The sequence below is a fragment of the Pituophis catenifer genome, unplaced genomic scaffold (genome assembly GCF_029215685.1).
Source record: "Pituophis catenifer annectens isolate HBS135680 unplaced genomic scaffold, rPitCat1.0.hap2 SCAF_2, whole genome shotgun sequence".
NCBI classification, from domain to species: Eukaryota; Metazoa; Chordata; class Lepidosauria; order Squamata; family Colubridae; genus Pituophis; species Pituophis catenifer.
The window spans coordinates 89,920,002-89,942,953 of record NW_027256882.1 but is presented as its reverse complement, the minus strand read 5'-3'; the positions used below and the strand labels follow the sequence as shown (position 1 = coordinate 89,942,953).

Below are 22,952 nucleotides of genomic sequence, written 5' to 3'. Positions count from 1 at the left end.
ATATTCATACTTATATATTTATATAATCGCATAAAATTGTGGGGGAGGAGAAAGTAAGAAAGATTTATTTAACAATAGGAAGAAAAATTGGAAAAATCAGCATATACAACTGATACATGCAGCTCAACTTTTTAAACAATCGTCTAATCATGATTCACACTAGTAAAATGCTCATTCAAATAGAGATAATTCTTCAGACCACTGTACTGCTGATGAAAAATGGATATCCTTCTAATCTTATAGCATACAGGTATTATAATGAATAGAAAGGGCGGGGAAAGTCTATGCTTTCCATGGTAGTCATCCTCCAATGTATTAGATGTGTCAAATATCCTGAAACAATGCTGAGGTGCATAAAATGGAAGGTTGCAAAGGTCGTAAAGCTTCTTTCCTAGACGCCATTTGGATCTCTACAAACTGTTCTGCCTCCTCTTTTGGAGTAGCTGGTTGGTAATTCTACTATTTGGTGTCCACCTATCAATTTTGGTATACAAAAGAAATAGGACTCCAACACATTGGTTTATCTTTCTGAAAATTAAAATGTTGAAATACAAACATTGAAATAATTTTTATAGTGCCACCTCTTGGCCATGTACCACAGAGCAGGGGTGAAATCTAAAATTTTTCCCTACCGGTTCTGTGGGCGTGGCTTGGTGGGGGGGGGTGTCCTGTGATTGAGTGGGCATGGCCAACTCGATGTCACTCACAGCCATGCCCACTCAGTCACAAGACCCCCTTCCACCAAGCCACACCCACAGAACCTGTTAGGAAAATTTTTTAAATTTCTTTCTCCCGTGGCTCCGCCCACCCGCCCCATTCCCCGGACTCCTACTGCTCACCTTTCTCCCACGGCTGGCTGTCAGGGAAGGCAAGCACCCGAAAGGTACCAGAGTCGCTCATTCTCCTTCTTGAATGAGCCGCTCTGGTCTATGCACCGGCTGCGCAAGCGCACACCCAACCTGCCGCTAAATTAAATAAACGATGTGTGCTTGCGCAGCCGGCGCGTGGACCAGAGCGGCTCATTCAAGCGCACATCGTTTATTTAATTCAGCGGCAGGTTGGGTGTGCGCTTGCGCAGCCGGCGCGTGGACCAGAGCGGCTCATTCAAGAAGGAGAGTGAGCGACTCCGCTACCTTTCGGGCGCTTGCCTTCCTGACAGCCAGCCGCGGGAGAAGGGTGAGCAGTAGGAGTCCGGGAATGGTGCATTCCCCGAGTCCGGGGAATGGGGGGGGGTGGGACCTCCAGCTGCCATTGCTACCAGTTCTCCGAACCACCGGCCATCATCGCTACCTACTCGCCCGAGCCGGTCCGAACCGGGAGCATTTCACCCCTGACACAGAGGTGTGGTATCTACTACGGTATGTATACTCATGGATAAGTCCATTTGTAGATAAGCGGACTCTCCAATTTTTAACAGGATATTGCTAAGCAATTGGCTGCTATTTGTGCACTTTGGCCATGATAGGCTTAAAAATCTGAGCTGTGTTCTGCAATCAAGCCAAACCCAATTTTTGGCACCTAAAATTCTTGGCTTATCAACAAGTATACATGGTAGAGCATTTAAGGTGTTTCAAGGTGTTTGGTTGGTTACCACCTTTAAAGCGTGGTAACCTTTAAAGTTTACCACCTTTAAACCACCTTTACTACCAAGGTGTTGGTTATCACCTTTAAAGCGCTCCATGGCATAGGACCTAGTTATCTTCGAGACCGCCTGCTACCGATGACCTCCCACCAACCTGTGCACTCCCAAAGAGAGGGCCTCTTTGGGGTGCCATCAGCCAATGTAGGCTGGTGACCCCCAGGGGGAGGGCCTTCTCTGTGGGGGCACCTACCCTCTGGAATCAGCTGCCCCCAGAGATAAGGAGAATCCAAGACCTCGGAGCCTTCTGCCGTGCCCTTAAAACCTTCTTTTTCTAGCAAGCCGGGCTGGCTTAACATATTTTTTAACATATTTTTAATTTTTAATTGGTTTGTTATCTTAAACTGGGGCCAAATTAATATATATCCTTTTAATTGTTTTTTAATGTTTGTATTGTATGTTTTTATCTGGCTGTACACCGCCCTGAGTCTTTCGAGAGAAGGTGCGGTATATAAATTCGAAATAAAATAAAAAAAATAAAAAAATTTAGCCCTTTCTTTCCCTATAGGAAAATAAACAAAATAAAACGTTATTTCAAGGCAATAATGCAATGCAATAAAACTTTTAAACTTTAAAAATTAAAGCGCAGAATTTGAATGTATTTCACAGAGATTATCAAGCCACCAAGCAGACAAATGTGTTAAGGGAAAAAAAATCCTTCCAAAATGGGCGTTGACTTACCTGAACGCCCCTTCTGGGGACTGGGAAGACAGCGGTCAGGAAAGGAAAGGAAAGGGTTATCTGCTCCTAATCCAGCGAAGATCGGGTCAGGAAGTTGAAAAAGCTCCTCCTCCTGTTGCTTCTCCAGCTTTCGGACGAGGATGTGATGTCTCCCTGACGACGCACAAGCCCACCTAGGAAGGATTAAGAAAAGAAAAGGTGGCCGGGCCGAAACGAACCGGCGGAGAAAAAAGGGCGGGGCTGACCGCTGTCTTCCCAGTCCCCAGAAGGGGCGTTCAGGTAAGTCAACGCCCATTCTAGGGAAGTGGGGAAGACAGCGGTCAGGAAAGGGACATGCCAAAGCCCGAGGACTAAAGGGGGGGATCCGCCCGGGACGTGGAGGCCTGGTCCGCACACACCTGTTGGAGAACCCTACGGCCGAAGGCAGCCTCCGCCGAAGCGAAGGCATCGATTCTATAGTGACGGATAAAGGGAGTAGGGGACGCCCAAGTGGCGGCCCGGCAGATGTCCAACAGGGAAGCTTGAGTAGCCCAAGCTGCCGAAGTGGCGGCACTGCGGGTGGAGTGAGCAGTGACCCGCCTAGGGGCCGGAGTGGAAGAGGCCTCGTAGCATGAGGCAATGGTGGCACGGAGCCACCGGCCTACAGTGTGGGAAGAGACTTTAAGGCCCAGAGAGGACGGTTGGAAAGAGACGAAAAGCGCCTCCGACCTGCGGAACGAGGAAGTCCGCCTAAGGTAGATGCGGAGCGCACGGCGGACATCCAGTGAGTGCCAAACCCGCTCCCTAGGGTGGGACGGGTGGGGACAAAAATCTGGGAGAATTAATTCCTGGGACCTATGAAACGGGGAATTAACCTTCGGCAAAAAGGTAGGGTCTAGGCGAAGAACCACCCTGTCCGGGTGAAAAATGCAGAGATCAGCCCTCATGGAGAGGGCTGCCAACTCCGAAATCCGCCTGGCAGAGGTGATTGCAACCAAAAAGGACACCTTATAGGAGAGAAACCGTAAGGAAACAGAACGAATAGGTTCAAAGGGTTCCCGCGTGAGAGCGTTTAACACCTTTGGAAGGTCCCAGGTAGGATAACGGTGTACGGGAGGGGGCCGAAGGTTGGAAGCCCCTTTGAGGAACAAGCGAATCAGGGGACGTTGAGCTAGGGAATTACGGGACCCCAAACAGAGAATGGAAGACAAAGCGGCTACTTGCCTGCGTAATGTGTTAGGCGCGAGGCCGGCGGCCAACCCCTTCTGAAGGAAGATGAGTACCTGGTTAGTAGAAGCCTGCTTCGGGTCGATCCCTTGAGGCATACACCATTCCGCGAAAGAGCGCCATGTGGCTGTGTAGATGCGTACCGTGGCCGGGCGGCGCGCCGCCGAGATGGTGTCTATCACGTCGTCGGGCAGGAGAGACTCCGTCAGGAGCTGGCGCTCAACCGCCATGCGGTCAGTTGTAACCAGGAGGCGTCCGGATGGCGGAGCGAGCCCTGATGAAGGACGACGTCGGCGGAGGGAAGACGCCACGGAGGGCGAATCGACAGAGCCTGAAGATCGGCAAACCAAGGCCGACGGGGCCAGTAAGGGGCGATGAGGATCAGCTCTGCCTTTTCTTCCAGAAGCTTCCGGACGACCCTGGAGAGAAGGGGAAGGGGGGGAAAGGCATAGAGAAGACCCTTCGGCCACCTGCTCAGGAGGGCGTCCGTGGTCTCTGCCATCGGGTCCGGAAATCTGGAGACGAAGCGGGGAGTCTGGCGATTGTCCCTCGTTGCGAACAGGTCCACAGTTGGTTCCCCGAAGCGACGTGCGATCCGTTGGAAAAGGCTCGGGTCGAGGCGCCACTCACCGTGGTCCAGCATGGAGCGGCTCAGCCAGTCGGCCTGGGTGTTGACTAGGCCGGAGATATGGACTGCTCGCAGGGACCGCAAGTTGGTCTCCGCCCAGGTCCCCAATCGCTCCGCCTCGTCCATGAGGGGCCGGGACCGAGTCCCCCCCAGGCGATTGACATTGGCCTTGGCTGCCACGTTGTCCGTCCGGACAATCACGTGTCGGTCCTTGACGATGTCCTTGAAAACCCTGAGGGCCAGGAAAATGGCCCGGAGTTCCAGCCAGTTTATGTTGTGCGATCTGTCCTCCGAGGTCCAGGAGCCCTGGGCCATGTGTGAGTGAACGTGGGCCCCCCAGCCCAGAAGACTGGCGTCCGTTGTCAGGACGACCGGATTGGGCTCCCTGAACTCCCTTCCCTTGAACAGGGACCTGGAGGACCACCAGCGGAGGGACTGAAGGACAGAGGGGTTAAGGTGAACAATTTGAGAAGAAGCCGAATGGCGGGACTTCTGATACGGGAGAAGAAACCACTGCAGAGCCCTGCAGTGGAGACGAGCCCATGGTACGATGCCAATGCACGATACCATCTTCCCAAGGAGTTGGGAAAGAGTCGCCAAAGGAACGGGGGTTCCCTGAGCGACCAGACTGACCAGAGACCGCAAGCTGGACAGTCGCTCCTCGGAAAGGAAGACCCTGCTCTCAACCGTATCGATGATAGCCCCTAGGTGTTGAATCCGGGTTGTGGGGACCAGGTGGCTCTTGGCCCTATTGATGGAGAAGCCGTGAGCCGTCAGGATCCGGAGGGTGGTGTCCAAATCCTGAAGCGCCCTATCCTCCGAACTCGACAGAATGAGGAGGTCATCTAGATAGCAGAGAATCCTAATCGGAAGAGCTCGAAGGTGGGCCGCAATGGCGGCCATCAATTTAGTGAACACTCGGGGAGCCGAGGAAAGGCCGAATGGGAGGGCGCGGTACTGGTAGTGGCGACCCGCATGGCAAAACCGAAGAAATTTGACATATGCCGGATGAATAGGGACATGAAGGTAGGCTTCAGTCAAGTCAATAGACGTGAGGAAGTCCCCGACCCTGATGCTGTCAAGGATTGAGGAGAGGGACTGCATTTTGAACCGCCGGTAGGGGACCCAGCGGTTCAAGGACTTAAGATCCAGAATTGCCCTCCAACCCCCCGAGGATTTCTGAACGAGGAACAGGCAGGAATAAAAGCCCTGTCCCTGCTGCTCCTGTGGCACCGGCTCGATTGCCCGAATGTCAAGGAGATGTTTGATAGCCGAGGCCAGCAGGAGCCGTTTCTCGCGATCCCGAGAAAGAGGGCATCGCAGAAACCTGTCGGGGGGGATGGAGAGAAATTCGAGGGAGAGGCCCCACTTAACCGTCTCCCGGACCCAAGCATCGGAGGAAGAACTCTCCCACTGGCTGGCGAAAAGAGCCAGGCGGCCCCCAATGGGAGGAGAGGAAGGGGGATCATCTGGACCTGCGGAAGGGACGGCCCCGGGAGCCCCGGGGGGGACGTCTGGAGAATCCCCTTTGAGTCTGGTATCCCTGGTGTTCTGGGATCCTGGGACGGGGAAAGGAGGCTCTGGGAAACCTACCCCCTGAATAGGGAAACTCAGGCTGCCGAAAGGAGCGAAAGTTAGCCGGGGAAGGGCGATATTGAGAACGCCTCGAGACTGGTGCAAGGATACGTTTCTTGTCTTTCGTTTCAATTAAGAGAGGTTCTAATGGTGCCCCAAATAGAAGGGGGCCCTCAAAGGCTGCAGAGGCAAGGCGCCACTTTGATTTGGCATCTGCCTGCCAATTCCGCAGCCATAACAACCGCCGGGAGGTTATGGTTGAGCCAATTGCCTTAGCAGAGAAACGGGACGCATTAAGCGTCGCGTCGGCGGAAAACTCCAGTGCCGCTAAAATTTTGTTAAGGTCCTGATGGGTCCTGGAATCTGACACTGGGAGCCTATCCTGCAGTTGTCGAATCCACAAAATGGACGCCCTATTAAAGAACGACGAGGCCATAGCAGATTTAGCTGCCCAGGCTGAGGCCAAATGAGATTTAACTAGTGACTGTTCCAGCCGTTTGTCCTCCGGCCGGAGGTGTTCCTCAGGCGGGCCAGTAGCATTAGAGGGAGCCGGAAGGGCTGCTACTGGAGGGTCCACAGTCGGGAGTTGGAGCAAGGAGGCCAACTCAGGGGCCATGTTATAAAAACGCCTGTCGAGCTGATTAGGGTTAGGCCCCGAAGCAGGCGCCAACCACTGTTTCTTAAGGACGTCTTTGAAAAGCTTGGGACCCGGAATCTCCTCGGTTTCAATCTCTGGGACCTCAAAGAGAGGAATAGAGCTCTGATTGTCCCCGCTAGAAGAAGGAACGGCCTGAGGGGAACCCAGGCAGGTAGTTAACTTGGCTTTGTGCAAGAGGGACCTAAAAAGGTGAGGCTTAAATAAACCTATGAAGGATGGCTGATCTGGGGCGAGGTCTTCATCGTCAGAGAGTTCCCCCTCCCTAGCATCCTCGTCATGGTAAGATGGATGCTCAGATGGCGCCCCCGAAGTCACAGCAATTAGAGGAGGGTTCTGACCATCTTCCAAAAGGGAACCCTCAATGTCCAGATTCGAGCAGGCAGAGTTAGCCACCCAGGAGGATGTTCTGCGCAGATTCCTTAATTCAGCCTGAACCCCTTTTTGGATAGCAGATTGAATGAAAGCCAGGGTTTCAGGAGTAACCGAGGGACCCGGTGGTACATTGCTCCCCAAATTAGATGGTGCATTTCCCAACGTAGAAGAAGCTGGGGCCTGGCCCTGGGGAGGAGTATCTGACTGTGCTCCAAAAAGGACTTCACAAATTTGCCCCTGAGGAAGGGCCGGCGGTTGACCCCCATCCGGAGACAAAGGGCGTGATTCTTGAGCTTGAGCTTCCGCTGGCTCAGGTAGAGAGGCCATTGGGGCCTGGGGGGCCAGGGGTGTGGCAATCACCCCTTGATGGATTGGGGCCTCTCGAACAGAAGCCTCTTTCATGGCCTTCTGTATGGAGCGTTCAATCGCCTGGTGTAGGCGAAGCTCCTCTTTGGCCCTGGCTGCCGCCTTCTTTTCCTCCCTAGAGGCCTGAGATTTCTTAGATTTTTTTGGAGGCTCAGCTGTTGAAGGGCCGGGAGCCGGATCCTCAGAGGCCTGGCGCTTATTCGCCTTTGATGAACGCGATGCCATACTGTCAAGGTTAGGCCGCTAATACCACGAGGTGAGGACAAGATGGCGGCCGTTAAGGCAAAGGTTCAGTGGTGGCCTAGGGAGTCAAAGACTAGGCCTCCAATGCCGCGAGGGGAAGCCAAAATGGCGGCCATTAAGGCAAGGTTCGGTGGTGGCCTAGGGCGATAAAATGGCGGCCGCTATAATAACACCCCAGAAGCTGTCCAAAGTTAAGAGAAAGGGCCCCAAATGACAGAATAAGTCTGCTTACAAAACCGCTTCTTCGCTCCGTCAATTTGGAGCCGGGTGGAATCCGGCGGCGAGCGTGGGCGTTACGGGCGGCTAGAAGCTGAGCGGCTCAAGCGGCGGCAGCGGGCACGAAGCGGCTGCAAGCGGCAGCAATTTAGCCACCGAGGGGTGTCTTCGGCGAGGGAGAGGTCGTCTCGCCGGAATAGAAGCCAGCAGCCACTAAGAAAAAAACAGAGAGCCTCGACTCCAAGAGGAGGCTCTCAGCGGCGGAATTGGGCGTGAACCGTTCGCGCCAATTGGGAGAGACCCAGCCAAGGGGCCTCAATCCCCAAAGACCGCAAGCGGTCGCAGCGGAGTTGGACCGAAGCAGCCCTTCTCGCTGGACACTTCAATTATTTAAAAATTTAGAAATTAAAGGGACCAAATTAGAGCCAAATTTAACACTGTAAAACAGGAGAAAGGCTATGTGCGTCCGATCCAGCACAGATCGAGTCAGAAAGCTGGAGAAGCAACAGGAGGAGGAGCTTTTTCAACTTCCTGACCCGATCTTCGCTGGATTAGGAGCAGATAACCCTTTCCTTTCCTTTCCTGACCGCTGTCTTCCCCACTTCCCTAGAATGTTGTGTTTCACCACAATAAAGAGGTCTCTGAACAAAATCTCTTAAAGAGAGAGAGAGAATTGAGACCACTATACAAGAGTGATTGCGAAGGTTTAAAATTATTTTTATAGATTAGGAGAAGATCTCAAGAAAAATATAAAATATAATAATGAAGATAATCTGAATTAGAAATGAAGGATGAACATCTAATGCCATGGTTTAAAGAGAAAAATAAAATAAAACGTAGACAACACAGCATAAATTTCTGGTTACATGTTTTAACTATTTCTACCATCATGAACTTCTGGACTTTTCCAACTTTTGGGGGACTGCAAATATTCATCAAAGGTTTTAAAGAGATGGAAGCAACATTATTTTTTCTACAAATGTCTGTCTCTCATTTTAAAAAGATCAAACTTCTTCTATATCCAGAAGAAGGATGTGCTGGATATGTATGCTACTCTTAATAGAGAATGTGAATTTAAGTCTGTAGTTTGCACTCTGGCAACCAAGGTACATTGGTAACATATGCCAATTCTGAAGTGGCTCACAATTCCTGTCCTATAGGCAAATTTTGCTATTTATTAACCAAATAAATGAGATGTACTTTATGGGGAGAGACGCTGTGGCCCAGTGGCTAAGACGCTGAGCTTGTTGATTGAAAGGTCGGCAGTTCAGCGGTTTGAATCCCTAGTGCCATGTAACACGGTGGCTCCTGTTATTTGTCCCAGCTTCTGCCAACCTAGCAGTTCGAAAGCATGTAAAAAATGCAAGTAGAAAAATAGGGATCACCTTTGGTGGGAAGGTAACAGCATTCCATGCGCCTTTGGTGTTTAGTCATGCCGGCTACATGACCACAGAGACGTCTTCGGACAGCGCTAGCTCTTCAGCTTTGAAACAGAGATGAGCATCATCCCCTAGAATTGGGAACGACTAGCACATATGTGCGAGGGGAACCTTTACCTTTACCTTACTTTATGGGGATTAAATTAAACATTAACTGAAGCTACCAAGGTAAAAAAAATAGAACACACCAAACTGCTTTCCAAAACAGTATATTGAATTTCTTAACTTATGCCTCAGAAAATAAAAAGGGTTGGAAAGCATTTTAGTGTACTGATCTGTACATTAAAGGTTGCATGGCAAAGTGTATCAGATAAACATAAATAAATACAATAAAACTATATTTTAATGGACTAATTGGATGAAGGGCAACCATTATTCCCCAAAGCCTAATAAAGCAAAGAGTATGTTAATATAGCACTGAAAATGTTTTAAACTTTACCATTTGCATCACTGGTATAATGATACAAAAAACAATAAAAGAATTTGGACCACTGAATGCAGCATCTAGAAAAATCAAGATGTAACTGTATTTAATTTTCTCTCAACTATTACTTCAACCTCCAATATTACAGGAGGCAAACATAAATAAACAGAACTGTCTTCCAAGCACTCATCTAGGATCTTCTGCAACTGCTTGCTCTTCATATTTCTTGATGTAATAAAAAGAAATCTAGAATCGGAGTACAGAGAAACCCTGTTTTAGCATTATTATCTTCAACTTACAGAATGATGCTGTGCCGAATAAATCCAGATATGTTTTTATCTTATTTTAATGTCTTGGTATTCACTGAGGTACATTGGGGAAGACCCCCCAAAAAGCAAGATTTGTGCTGGTCCTTCGTTCCTTCAGCTCATGCTTCATCGTGCCTTCAAGTTTTAGCTTTTTACTCTTAGTGACTAGAGTATATAATAACTCATGCTTATACTCTACATTTAATCACAGAACTCTCATAGTAGCTCTGAAACTCAGAGACTGCTGTCCCTTAACAGTATTGAGACCAAGGCTTAAGTGAACAAGCACTGAAAATGCTATGCTTTCATACTTTTCCCCACATTCACTGCCACACTCTCTCTTTCAAAATCTGGTGTTTAACAAACACCAATACTCAGTGTCAGCCAATTAATAGCTGCAACTAATTCTATGCATTGGCTACCAGGATGATTTTCTAGTGTCCCCTGCTTGTTATTAAGGATTTTTATTTTTCATCTTGAAACGTTTCAGAACATTTTTCTCTCTCAGTGAAGACAGCCAAGGTGATCCATTAATAAGGAAAACCACACGTGCTTCATTTGAAAACTTGAATTTTTCAAGGTATCCTTGACAATACCTTTTTATGACTGCTACTTCCCCTCTTCATCATTTATCACTTTGATGAATCAGAAAACAATTATCTGTATGATAATTCACAATCTTGACAGCTTAAAACACTCAAACACAAAGCCAAAACCAAATAATTCTCATTTTTAAAGTTCAAACAATAGGCTTGAATACAGTACTGATAATCAGCAACATAGATCAAGTAGCCTTACTATTTATTATACATACTAGGATTTAAACAGAATATATCAAGTAATGGTACATTCAACAGCTTCCCAAACAAAGAATACCTCTGGGATTCTTGTATAATAGTTGCATGCACCTGCTAACAGAGCAGATCACAATAAATCTCAAATAACTGAGAAGTACACAAATGCAGATTCACACCTTATGGATCAGAGAAGTCTCTCTTCTGCAATGACTAAAAATATCATATCTTAACAGTTCCACTGAAATCAAAGGAATTTGTTCCTCAAAAATATATGAGTTGCTTATGGGGGGGGTGGAATCTGGCGTAGTAATACGCTTGCCTTTAAAAATTCATGCCTGGTTAATTAATAACTGTTGCTGAATAAATCTTTAAACCATGAATAGAGAATCTCTGAACATAAACTGATCCATACAGTCCACAGGACCTCAAGTGAAGCATGAATGCTAGCAAGAGCAACTCTGCTCAACCATGTCCCGTCCTTCCCTTTTCCTTTTTCAAGTGAGAAAGATGCAACAGATATAATTGCAGATATAATATATAATTTGGCCAGATCAGCCAAAGCTATCCTTCATGTTCTCCAATCCCTGGAAGGCACAAACAGGCTCTTATGGTTCACCTAATGTCTTCTCTTTTTAGGAAAGTGTGCACATGCCAGATGAATCACTTCACAAAGAATAAAGTAGGAGCAAAAATGAATGGAATATTTTTCTTTGTGCAAGAGGAAAATAGGTAACATCAGTAGTTGAAGCTTTCCTGTATAAGGCCAGCCTTATCTAGTCTTATTGGGCAGATGAGGGGCTGCAATCACTCACCTAGATTGGGTTCTCACCCTTGCTTTGATCTATACAAGGCAAATTTCTATTCATACCACATAAATAGAAACAACATTTCACATGAGAAAGGTTGATATTTGCCCTGGGAGTAGCATATCAGACATACCAGAATGTTCTGTATCAGTATTAGATTTCCTTACAATGCCTAACACTGAGAAGGTGTTCCACACAAATAAAATGATTTATATGACATAAACCCAACACAAACTTTGCATTAAAATATTTTTATAGCCCTCCATCTAAGGTATATGTCATATACCTTATTACCTCATTCACTTAAATGTATGTGTACCTGTGAGCAGGCAGGTATTTGAATAAAGAATCTGACATGTAACATGAATAGGTTGTAGCATTAAATGACTGTCAGAAATCTACTCTAAGAAACAATTGCTCCCAGTTTGGAAAATTATGAACTCAAATATCTTATAGTAAGAATCCCACCCACAAATAGGAATCCATTAGTTCAAATGAGCAATTGGAAGTGATTAGTCCAGAAAACTGTACACATTCTAAAGACAAAAGCATGGGAAACCAATTATTCAGACATACAATGTATCTTGTATACTGTGATCACTCTTTGGCCCCTTGAAGGCCCCACCCAGCTATTGATACATTGTGGCAGACTGCCATAATTTGCCAACAATTGCCAATTAACACCACACAAAAATTTGTGGTTTATATGTGTATATAGTATGTACAACAATCCTTCACTAAATTTAATGCCATTTCTTTATTTAACTTCACCCCACTTACTCATAAACTGCTTAAATTGAACTGAATATTACAGTTCTGTTGAGTGATATCAAATGCCACCATCATACCACCTATATTAAGCTAAGGAAATTGCAGAGTAAAAAATCCAAACAAAAACAGAAATCTACTTTTTGCTACAACAGTTTCCAATCTCTGCCCTAGTTCATGGATAGAACACATACATTTCAACTATTACAATTAAAAAGAAAAAAAAAAGGGATTTCTGAGTACAAACTGATAATCTTGGAACATAACACACCAGAAAGTGTGAATAATTGATGTAGCAATACCAAGGGATAACTGAAGTAGATCACAAAGTATCAAGATCTGAAAATCAAAGTGAAAGATTATGGCATAAACTGGCTGTGGTAGTCCCAATGGTATCAGCACACTGGGTACCATATCAAAAAGTCTTGAACGACACTGCACATTGATAAAATTCCCCTCTCAATTACAAAAGGCCAAACTACCTGGATATACACATATACTATGTCGATACATCTTAGGTTCTAGGGAAGAACTTGATTTAAAGGAAAGCCAACATCAACTAAAGAACTGACAACTGTCATTTCATGTTGCGGTATATCTAATAATAGTAATAACTATTGTCTATTCATCCAAAATCATAGTGTTTAGACGGAGTACTATATTTTCTAACAATATGGTTTTTAAGCAAGAGCATAAGAATCATGGAGGTATCATCATAGTATCCAGGAAGTTCCAAGCAAGACAGTTTTTGGCAAAGACAGTGGTGTCAAGTCCAATTAATTTAAAATTTAAAAATATCTGGCTAGTCTACAGGTATGGTTTTAAGAGTTCAGATTATTATTAGCAGTATAATTTACTTTCTCTTCCAAAATATTTCAACTTCAGTTGAAAGAGCTATGGTAGTGCAATGGTTAAAATGCAGTATTGTAGGTTAATTCTTCTAAAAGGCGCTCAATTTTGGCTTTGATGACATTTATATAGCTTGGATTGCTACTGCAACTTCTTTTTGAAGAATTGCAGTTTTTAGCCAAGTCAAATTTTAATTTGATTTTTCTTCAATATATTTACCTATGTTGTGAGTTCCAGCAGCAGAGCACAATCTGGGTCCCATCTATTAGAGAGGGTCACCTGGAGGGATGTAAGAGAAGTCTTTTCTGTTGTGGTGCCATCTCCTGGAGATTAGACTTATCCAGACCCTTTTGGCTTTCTGTAAAACCTGGTTCTGTAACCCTGCCTGGGGGTGCCTATATCAAGATTATATTGATAATGCTGATATTATTCTGGGTGGTATATGGTTATTTATTGATATAATATTTTACCTTGTTTTTATTCTCTATTAGCTGCCCATGTAATATGCTTAAGACATGGAGCCATATAAATTGAATTCATAAAATATAAATATATTGCCCATGAGGAGTTTAGGTTTTAGTTTGACTATCAGATACTTACTTTGTGTAATACTTAGTAGTCTTCTGTTTGCAATCTTCTACCAGTTACTATGCTTGATATAATCATTCAAGTTGTATTTTTTTCATTCTACCATTTGCTTTACCTGGAATAATCCCCTAATTTATTTACAAAAATCTGTCAACATGGAAATCATGATTCATGATCATTAATACCAGGGGTAAAATCTAAAAAATTTTGCTACCGGTTCTGTGGGCGTGGCTTAATTAGTGGGCATGGCTTGGTGGTAAGGTGACTGGGTGGGCGTGGCCAAGTCAATGTCACTTCTTTGCCCTTTTTTAACCTACAAAACACAACACAACACAACTGGCTCACCCACAATGTAAAAGCAGCTGTGCTAGACCCAAAATGGCCCCTGCAACAAGCAGAAACCTCACAGCCACAAAAAGCCCAAAAAAACCAACTTTGACACTTTAAACACACAAAATTCCACATACAGCTTTGTGAGATTTTGTGTGTTTGTGTAGTTAGAGTGAAACACTACAGAAACACACTAAATCTCAGAAAGCTGCACAAATATTATTTTATTTTATTTTTATTTTTATATAAAACCAGCTAAATTTAAAACTTCCTAAACTTTAAATGGCTAGGTCTAAAAAAAGAACAACTAAAAAAAAACCCTAATTAACTATTTTTTTAAAGCTCCCAAAGGGGACAAAAACTTACCCAATAGAACAGGGGTCTCCAACAACTTTAAGACTTGTGGACTTCAACTCCCAGAATTCCTCAGCCAGTTTTGCTGCGAGTTGAAGTCCACAAGTCTTAAAGTTGCCATGGTTGGAGACCCCTGCAATAGAAGGTACAAGGCAGGCAGGCAGGCAGGTAGAGCTGCTCACCGATGAGCTTGATTGCAAGCTCAGGGAGATTCAGTTGCTTGCTGATGCAATGGATTGCAGGTATTACAGCAAGCGAAGCAGGCGTTGCGACCAGCAGCTAAGGTAAGCAAGCTGGAGGGTGGGGGTGGGGGGTGGGTGGGGAGGGATTTTTGCTACTGGTTAGCAGGCAACTCAGCTGGGATCGTCAGAGCTTCGCTCGTCAGAGCCATTTAAAAGGAAAAAAAGGCTCTGATGATCACGCGGGCATCGGGGGCAGGGATTTTTGCTACTGGTTCTCCGAACTGCCCACCATCGCTACCTACTCGCCTGAGCCAGTCCAAACCAGGAGCGTTTCACCCCTGATTAATACTCTTACTTTCCTATCAAGGATATCTAATTCAGCCCATGTCCAATCAATTATACCTGTAGTATATTGAGTAATAGGAGCAGCCTGAGTGTTTATGGGTTTAATTATGTTTCCTGTATTTAAATTTTTCAGATTCATCTTATATAATTAGAGTTAGTATTTTCTTAACTCAGTCATGTAAATCAGAGGTCTACATTAATTCTAAATATTTATATCTTCCTTCTGACATCAATTGTCTTATAGCAGGGGTCCCCAACCTTTCGGACCTCAGGGACCACTAAATTCATAATTTTAAATCCTGTGGACCACTAATATGATCTACCTAATGACCGGCTGAGTGGGCGTGGCTAGGTGGTCATGTGACTGGGTGGGCATGGTCAACTCAATGTCACTCATGTCAAGGGGCACCAGCCTCTACTCACCCCTCCCCTCCCAGCTACTCCTCCCCTGCCCGCCCAGGCTCCTTAGGGCCCCAACAGGAAGCAGTTGTTGGAGCTAAGCAGCCACCATGGGAAAGAGTTGGCAAAACAGCTGGCTCAGTTCAAACTGGATCTGACCGAGAAGGAGGCTCAGCAGAAACACTTCACTCAGGACTACGAGCATAGGCTTTCCAAGCAGAGGGAAGACCTGCGGTAGTGCAAGGCCAGGTATGGGCGCCTGGAGGCTCAGAGGGCTGAGATGGTCAGCCAGTTCCAGGTCATGATGCAGTCCCACTGAAACAAGGCCCTTTGGCTCTTCGCCACCAGCAGCACTTCCCTCCAGTCTTCACCCAAAGCCCCACACCAGGAGGCTGAAGCAGACTCCAAGTCGGAATTTCTGCCCCCCTCTGACCCACACAAAAAGACTCCAAAGGGGGAGACTCTCTGCAGCAACACAACTGTTCATTGCATGTATCCGGCCCAGGGTTCGTAGTTTCAAGACCCCTCATTTAGTGCAATATAAAAAATGCAAATAATTTTTCTGCAGACCACCAAAATTTTCTCACGGACCACCAGTGGTCCAGGGACCACCAGTTGGTGACCACTGTCTTATAGTATTACCATTCATTAGCTGTAATCTATCTTCTTCAACAATTTTGTTGTCTTCCATTACTAAGCACACTTATCTACACTGAATTGCATTTCACCATCCTCAGTGAATACATGGTTACTATAGAGACTCAAGTTCTACTTTTTATTTTGCAAATGTTTTAAGGTTATCCATGAATATATATGCAAAAAAAATAATAATAATAATTGGACATTTGATACTTGTATTTGATTCTGCTTAAATTATCTGTAAAAAGTATCATTGCTAAAATAAATAAATCACCTTGAAATATTTCATTGCTAATTCTGACCTTTCCAATTTCTTTGTTTTCCCTGCATTTATTGACACTTTCAAATAATGTTTTTACTAATCACAAAATTTCTATGCATTTTCTGATCTTATTAAGTGGAAATGTCTTTTTATAATGTATCTGAGCCATAAAAAGTTTTTTTTGTCTTTGACTTTTAAGGATCATTTTGTCAATTAGTAACTGGACATACTTCACCAATTTTTGAAATAATTTTTTTTTTCCTCAATGGAAATAATTGGCTTTTTTGCTCAATAGAAATAATTCAATGATCAACAGATATTATATATGGTAGTCCTGTCTTGACAAACAGGATACATTCCAAGAGGCTGTTCATTAGTCCAAAAACATACACATACATGCTTACGCTTAATTTCATACAATACAGTATTAGGCACTACTAAAGGAAGACCACCACAAACTAAATATGAAATCAGCAAACAGACAGGACAGGGTAGCATCAAAATGGTGTATGCTCAGCCTCCCAATGTGCAATGGTACTGCAAGGTATACTTATGTAATGCCCTGTAAACGAACCTTTTCCTGCCTTCTGGGACCTTCTATGATGCCGTTGCAGGCAGGTTTGTTCTGTGTACAGGTAGTCCTCAACTTACAACAGTTCATTTAATGACTATTCAAAGCTACAATGCTACTGAAAAGGTGACTTATGGCTGGTACAGCACTCTCATGATCACATGATCAAAATTCAGACACTTGGCAGCTACAGTACTACAGTCCTGTCGGGAGCACCGAAGCAGTTTGGGTTGAAAGGATTAGCCGGTAACATCACCATTGCCTGGAGGACACCCAGTTGGGAGCACTTTCATGTCCCCACTAACCCTGCCCATTGAAGTGGTACCCATCTATCTATTCATGGTCACCCACTTTCAAACTGCTGGATCAGTTGCAGTATTCCAGAGTCATGTGATCACCTTTTGTGACCCTTTGACAAGCAAAGGTCAATGGGGAAGCCAGTTTCAGTTAACAACCATGTTATTAACTTAACAACTGCAGTGATTCACTTAACAACTGTGGGAAGAAAGGTCATGAAATGGGACTTAAAAAATGTCTTGCTTAGCAACAGAAATTTTGGCCTGAATTGTAGTTGTAAGTCATGCACTAACTGTATATATTTTTACATGCTATACTATATATAAATATTTTATAATTATTTATTTTTATAAATATGTTATATAAACACACACATACATACACATTTTATATATGTATGCATTATTACATCATGTATTTCCTAGTTCCTCTCTCGTCATCTCCAAAACAACTCATACAGCAGTTTTGCAGTCCACTGGGAAGTATCAAAAATACACAAATAGTTTCTAATTTCCTGCTTCAACTCCCAAGTCTAGCCCATAGTTCTGGAATTTCCTAAAGTTCTCCCATTCAGTCACTCTGTGAAATAGGTGGTATCTAAATTTGACAAATAAATGAATAAATAATTCATTCAATTACTAATAAACTTTGGTGGTGTTTCGCTTTTTTACAATCAACCGAAGTTGTCTAGGTCCTCCCACCTACCTTAACTCCAGAAACAGAAGAAAAAAAACGAAGAACTTTTCCATTCAATCAAGATCCAAATCAAAATTTTCCCATTATTGAAAATCAAAGAGCAACCAAGATACATTCAACAAAATCATTGCCTGCATTCAATTTTAAACATTGTTTGAACATAGTACTACCAGTATTTACAATTATGACATACAACAGCATGTAAACCAAGTGGAAAACATCTGGAAAGAGATACTAATGAAAGTGTTGTGGTATTAAAACCAAAACTTAAGAGAATATTTTAAAATATCTAAAAGTTACCCAGTTATAAACACCTATGGGATGCTTTGTTTAGTATTTTTGTACAATATAGTCTGAAGGACTGCAAGTGCAAATAAGGCCACAAATAATGAGTTTTATTCCTCTTTTTACATAAAGATATTAGACAGGCAGAAAGTTCTATCCTCTTTGGCTAACTACATTAAACTGGGAACAGACATCTTTAAAATGACTTCAGTTGCAGGATAATCTTCCTCACTAATAGTTTACAATATAGGAACTTCCTAGAGTTATCCCACCATCCTTGTTCCAAAAATAAAAGTTAGTGAAAACGGGCTTTTTATCATGGCGGCGGGATAGTATGAAGATGCTGCAAGTTACCAGAAAAACGGCACACAAGATTTTTTTTCCACAGGAATGTGAAAAGCTATCGAAACGAAAGATTAAATAATAAGCAAGGCAAGGGCCTAAAGGACGTGACTTTTAAATCGAATGAACCAATTGACTTAAAAGTGACCATCTTACTACTCTTGGGGTTCCTCATAACCGAAAGGACTGTCACAGCTGTGCCTTTACATCAAATTCATACAGACCACACATATCTTCGTCCTATGGGAAGCCTTTTCTGACGATTTCTGCGTCAGCGACCCCCCCACCCCCACGCATCCCTATAAACTTACTTCCCCGTCCTGCTTTGGGCGGAAAAAGTGAACTTAAAAAGAGCGCCAATTCCAAAAAAAAAAAAAAACAGGAGAAAAAAAAAGGCAGGCTCACAGGATTCACTCTGGAGGGACAACCCAGTCCTGGGAGAAGAAGATCCCGAGATGGAGGGAGATTTCACACCACAGATCCGAAAGAGATTTGTCAAGCGAATTTGGCGAGGGGTCGGGATTACTGTACTCAACCGGCCCAGTCCCTCCCCACACCGGGTCTATGTCACTCCCCACACCCCGTTTCCCTCCAACTATCCAACTCTGCCAGGAGACAACGGCAAGTCCTGGACTCTTCGCTTCTTCTCGCCGGCAGATTCAAACGGAGCCAACAGCGGGCCTTTTGCCCACATTCATGTTGGCTCCGGGAGCTTCAAGTCCCGTAGCTAAAATGAAGGGCATTCGTTCGCGCGCGCGCGCGCTGCGGGAAAGGTCACGTGAGGAGCGCGTGCGCCGTGAGCGCGCGGGAACTCGGGTCGCCGCCTTCTACGGGCGGGGCGTTGGGGGTGGGGGGGGGAAGAGAAGCGTCCCCTTCGAGCCTGGTTCCAATCGTTGGCGCTGGAACTGGAGGCAGACAGTTTGAATTTGTTCTCCTTTGTAACCTTCCTCTTTTCAACTCAGTAAAGTGTTAACGAGTTTACGGTGCTTTAGGCGCGACACGGCTGAGCGGCTAATTTTTCCTCCAAGTTTTTTTTTTTTCTTCCCTCGTTTCCCTCCCAATTCTGAAGGAGTCTTGTAGGATCCTGGCCAAGCATTGCCCTTGAATGCAACTCGCCATTGTCCTTCCATCCTCATTTAACAGCATTTATTTCTCGCCTCCCGTGCTTGTTTTTTAAATATGACATGGGGTTATATCGGTTTTGTTTTGTTTTTTTTTTTCACTCCCGCAAGGGTTTCAGATTGTCGGCACAATTGCCACAAGGATTCCGACGGACGTGAGATTGCACGTTTTAAGACATACAACCCAAATGCATTGTGTAGTCCTTTCACGCATGGCGCGAAACATAAACCTTTCTGAGGAACTTTAAAACGGTCGACTGCGCCGAGTTAACGGCAATCGAGACTTCCGTCACCGCCTAACGCCCGCCCATCTCCGGGCACTTGTAGACTCAGCTTTAGTCACGTGTTCTCATTCCCCCCCTCCAGGCTTTGAAATGAAGCATCGCGAGAACGGAGACCTCCCACTTTTCGACGTGCCGATTAAGGAAGCGGGCCTCTCGCGTTACTGTAATGCGCCTTGGGGTTCGGGACCTCTCGCGATATTTCGGAGTTGTGGGAGAAGACCCGACACTTCGGGGGCGGCGACGCTGGAAGAAGATGGCGGACGAAGCGGGTAGCAACGGGGACGCTTCAGTCTTGCCGGTGGGAAAAGAGGCAGGTGAGGCTGAGGTGTTTCTGCCGTGCTGTTGCGGGCGACCGGTGGCCTTATAGTTTATCGTCCTACCTTGTTCCCATAAGCGTGCGGTATTGCGTCAAAAATTAGGACCGGGGATGTTGGCCATTTACCCTTCTCCCCGCAGCTCTCAGACGGGGCTTCAAGGATTGAGACCAGTGGCTGATCCTCCCCCCTCGCTCATCACGTGGCAGAACGAGCGCCGCTCAAAACGTTACTTTCCCCCCTCCCTCCTCCCTCTTTCTGCCTCCTCCCGAAGGTGCTTCAACATTTCCAGCTCTTGCCAAGCCGAGAGCTCCGGAGACTTCTTCGTTTGAATTCGTTACCGGCGACAGCCCGACAGACACGAAGTTGGAGGACGCTTTGAGACTGAAAGGAAAATCAGTCGGGAATCTGGACGGGTTTTTTTTGAGTCCCAAGCTTGCGAAAACGCGCGCTAAACCCCGTTACTTGTTAATAAGATGGTGTAAGAGTTCTCCGTTTCCGTTGTGCTGTAGGGAAACGGCGCTCGCCTCTCGGTCGACAACTTTAGAATTAGTGTCTCGGGAAATTTAGTGGTGTGGTGAGAGAAAAAAATATTCTTTCCCTGTGTGGGTTTATTGCGGAGGTGGCAGCTTTAAGACTTGTGGACCTCAACTCCACAAGTCTTAAAGCTGCCAAGTTTGAAGACCTCTGGTTTATTGGGTCCCCCCTCCACCTGGAATCTTCCAGAAGAGTGAACCTGTGAACCTATTCCAGAGAATAATGGCCATGATACTGATTCTAACAAGGATTAATAGTCCAAACACAAAGGATTAAAAACTGCATCGTGTATTTATAATCGTTTCTAAATCAATACAGGGCAGTGAGTTAATTTTGTGTGGCTTGTTGACTTTTGCCAGTGATTTACTCCTGGTATTGGATTTTATCCTACTTGATATATTGCCTCCCTCATTATACATATAAACTGGACTTCCAGAGTTGAAATTCTAAAAGAGTTTTTCCCAAACTGTTGCTCATTATATATCAAATATATCAAATTACAACACATTGGGGAGATACACTGTGTTGAGGAAGGGCATGCTAAAGAAATGTATGATAGATATTTAACAGGTCATATATTAGAAACTGAAAGCATTACATTGAAAGGGTGATTTCTGAGAACCTAAGAGGCTTATTACCTGGTAGAGAAATAGTATTGCTCCAGATGATTTTTCCTGCCAATGTTCTAGATTTCCTTGCAGGCTTATAGAAGGATGCTAATATCTTACTAGGAAATCTCTTCACATCACATCAGTAGTGAGGGCACAACCAATAATAGTTAAGCATATGTAGTAATAGCTAGATTTTGTCCCTTACCTGACAATTCTATGGGTACATTGCCTATTCTAGAACACCATGGATTGGATTAGATTGGATTTAGATAACATAAAAATCTGGAATAGGCAACCTTTTCAGGGCCAAGTCTTTCATTTAATCTTTCATCACACATTAGAATCAAACTCAGTAAGTGTAGAGTTGGTACCAGATCAAAAAAGGATGAATGGATGATTATGGTAATTAAATACGTTGGTCACAGTAAAAGCCATGTTATCAGGAACTTAAGTGGGAAAAATAATGAAATAGAATCAGGGTGGATAAAAATCAATGATTTTTTTTTAAAAAAATCAAAAAAATTGGATTTTTTTATTTAAATTGGATTTTTTTTATTTTTATTGAATTTATTTTAATAAAAAACTTGGGGTAAAAATCTATCGTAGGATAGTTTTCTATTTAAGATACATAAATAATTTAGTTTGTTCAGCATGAAATGGAGCTTAGTTATGTAGCAGAAGGCTATATATTCTGTAACACTGGGACTATCGGTGAGTCAACAGTGGGTCAAAGGAGTAGCAGAGATGACAGCTGCTCTTTAAAAATTATGATTTAAATCGAATTGATTTAAATCAAATTCACCCTGAATAGAATACAAGCAATTTGTAAGAAGATAGTAATTATGCAGTGATGCAGTAAATGCAGAAATTTAAAGGTTTAGTTGTACCTGATGCTATGTTTTCTCAGTTTTCATCAAACCTTGAACTTTTTTATTAGGGTTGCCAATTTTCAGCCTAGAAATATTTTCATCTCTTTAAATGATGCATTTAATGCTACGGATATGTTTTAAATACATCTTTCTTGGTTACCAGAGATGGAGCTGATAGGGAAGATTTCACTCCACCTCTTCTAGGAGGATCTTAAGACTTCTTCCTATGTTATGGAGGAAACTCCTTCATTTCAGTCCTTAGTTTTGTTGGCTAGAAGGAGCAGTGGCTTTTCTCAGTCTTATTTTGAGGACTGCAAGGGAAAAAAAACCCAGGAAAGGAAAAAATTCAAGTCACAGCTGAAGCTTCACAAATTATAAACATTTGGTACCAACACTGCAATGGGAAGGACTTTGGCAAGTACAGTAGATGAGCACACCAAAAAACAGCCACAGTAGAAAAGCCATTTGGAGACTAAGAATTAAAGTACGAGAATGCTGGGGCAAAAATAATTTTATAACTTTATAGATCTATATTTGAGCTGATTCGAGCACTCACAGTTGCATCAATCAGAGGAGCCTTCAGGTAGCAGGTGAGCAGTGGACAAGTGCCAGGTCTCTTAAACTAAAGCAACCTTCTGGCAGCCTCTCTCATTCTCCACAAGTGATCTAGGTGAACATTGGATTACACTAATATTTTCAGTGGCTTTGGGAGTGCATTGCTGATTCTGCATCTCAGGCATTAACCAACCAGGAACCTACTACTCAATTAAACATTGATTGGTTTAAAAAAAAGATATTTGGAATATCTGTTAATTCCATTCTAATAGAAAACAGCCCTTGTGAAGGTGTTAAAGAAGACCAATTTCATCCTTTTGGCCTAGAGATCTCACCTTAAACGTTACATGAGCAAAAAGCAGGGTAGGGAAACAGTTGCTGGAGTTCTCAGGTCTA

The 22,952-nt window shown here is 44.3% G+C and overlaps 2 protein-coding genes across 12 annotated transcripts in view; one reads left to right on the top strand and one right to left on the bottom strand.

The window, feature by feature from the left end:
* UIMC1 (ubiquitin interaction motif containing 1) overlaps window positions 1-20,134 on the bottom strand; it is a 120,216-nt gene extending 100,082 nt beyond the window's left edge. For 2 of the 5 annotated variants that reach the window (XR_011599997.1, XM_070937154.1), the window contains exon 1: window positions 18,577-18,657. Coding sequence is in view for 1 of the 5 variants with exons in the window: in XM_070937154.1 (XP_070793255.1) it covers window position 18,577 (1 nt within the window). In the remaining 4 variants the exon portion in view is untranslated. The other 3 variants (XM_070937157.1, XM_070937155.1, XM_070937158.1) reach the window with 3 other exon arrangements.
* The window catches only part of ZNF346 (zinc finger protein 346), a 44,672-nt gene continuing 41,556 nt past the window's right edge, over window positions 19,837-22,952 (top strand). For 6 of the 7 annotated variants that reach the window (XM_070937163.1, XM_070937164.1, XM_070937165.1 and 3 more), the window contains exon 1: window positions 19,912-19,984. In XM_070937163.1, the coding sequence (XP_070793264.1) occupies window positions 19,924-19,984 (61 nt within the window). In that variant the 5' untranslated portion in view covers window positions 19,912-19,923. Of the gene's footprint in view, window positions 19,985-22,952 lie in introns of all 7 variants that reach the window. The other variant, XM_070937159.1, reaches the window with a different exon arrangement.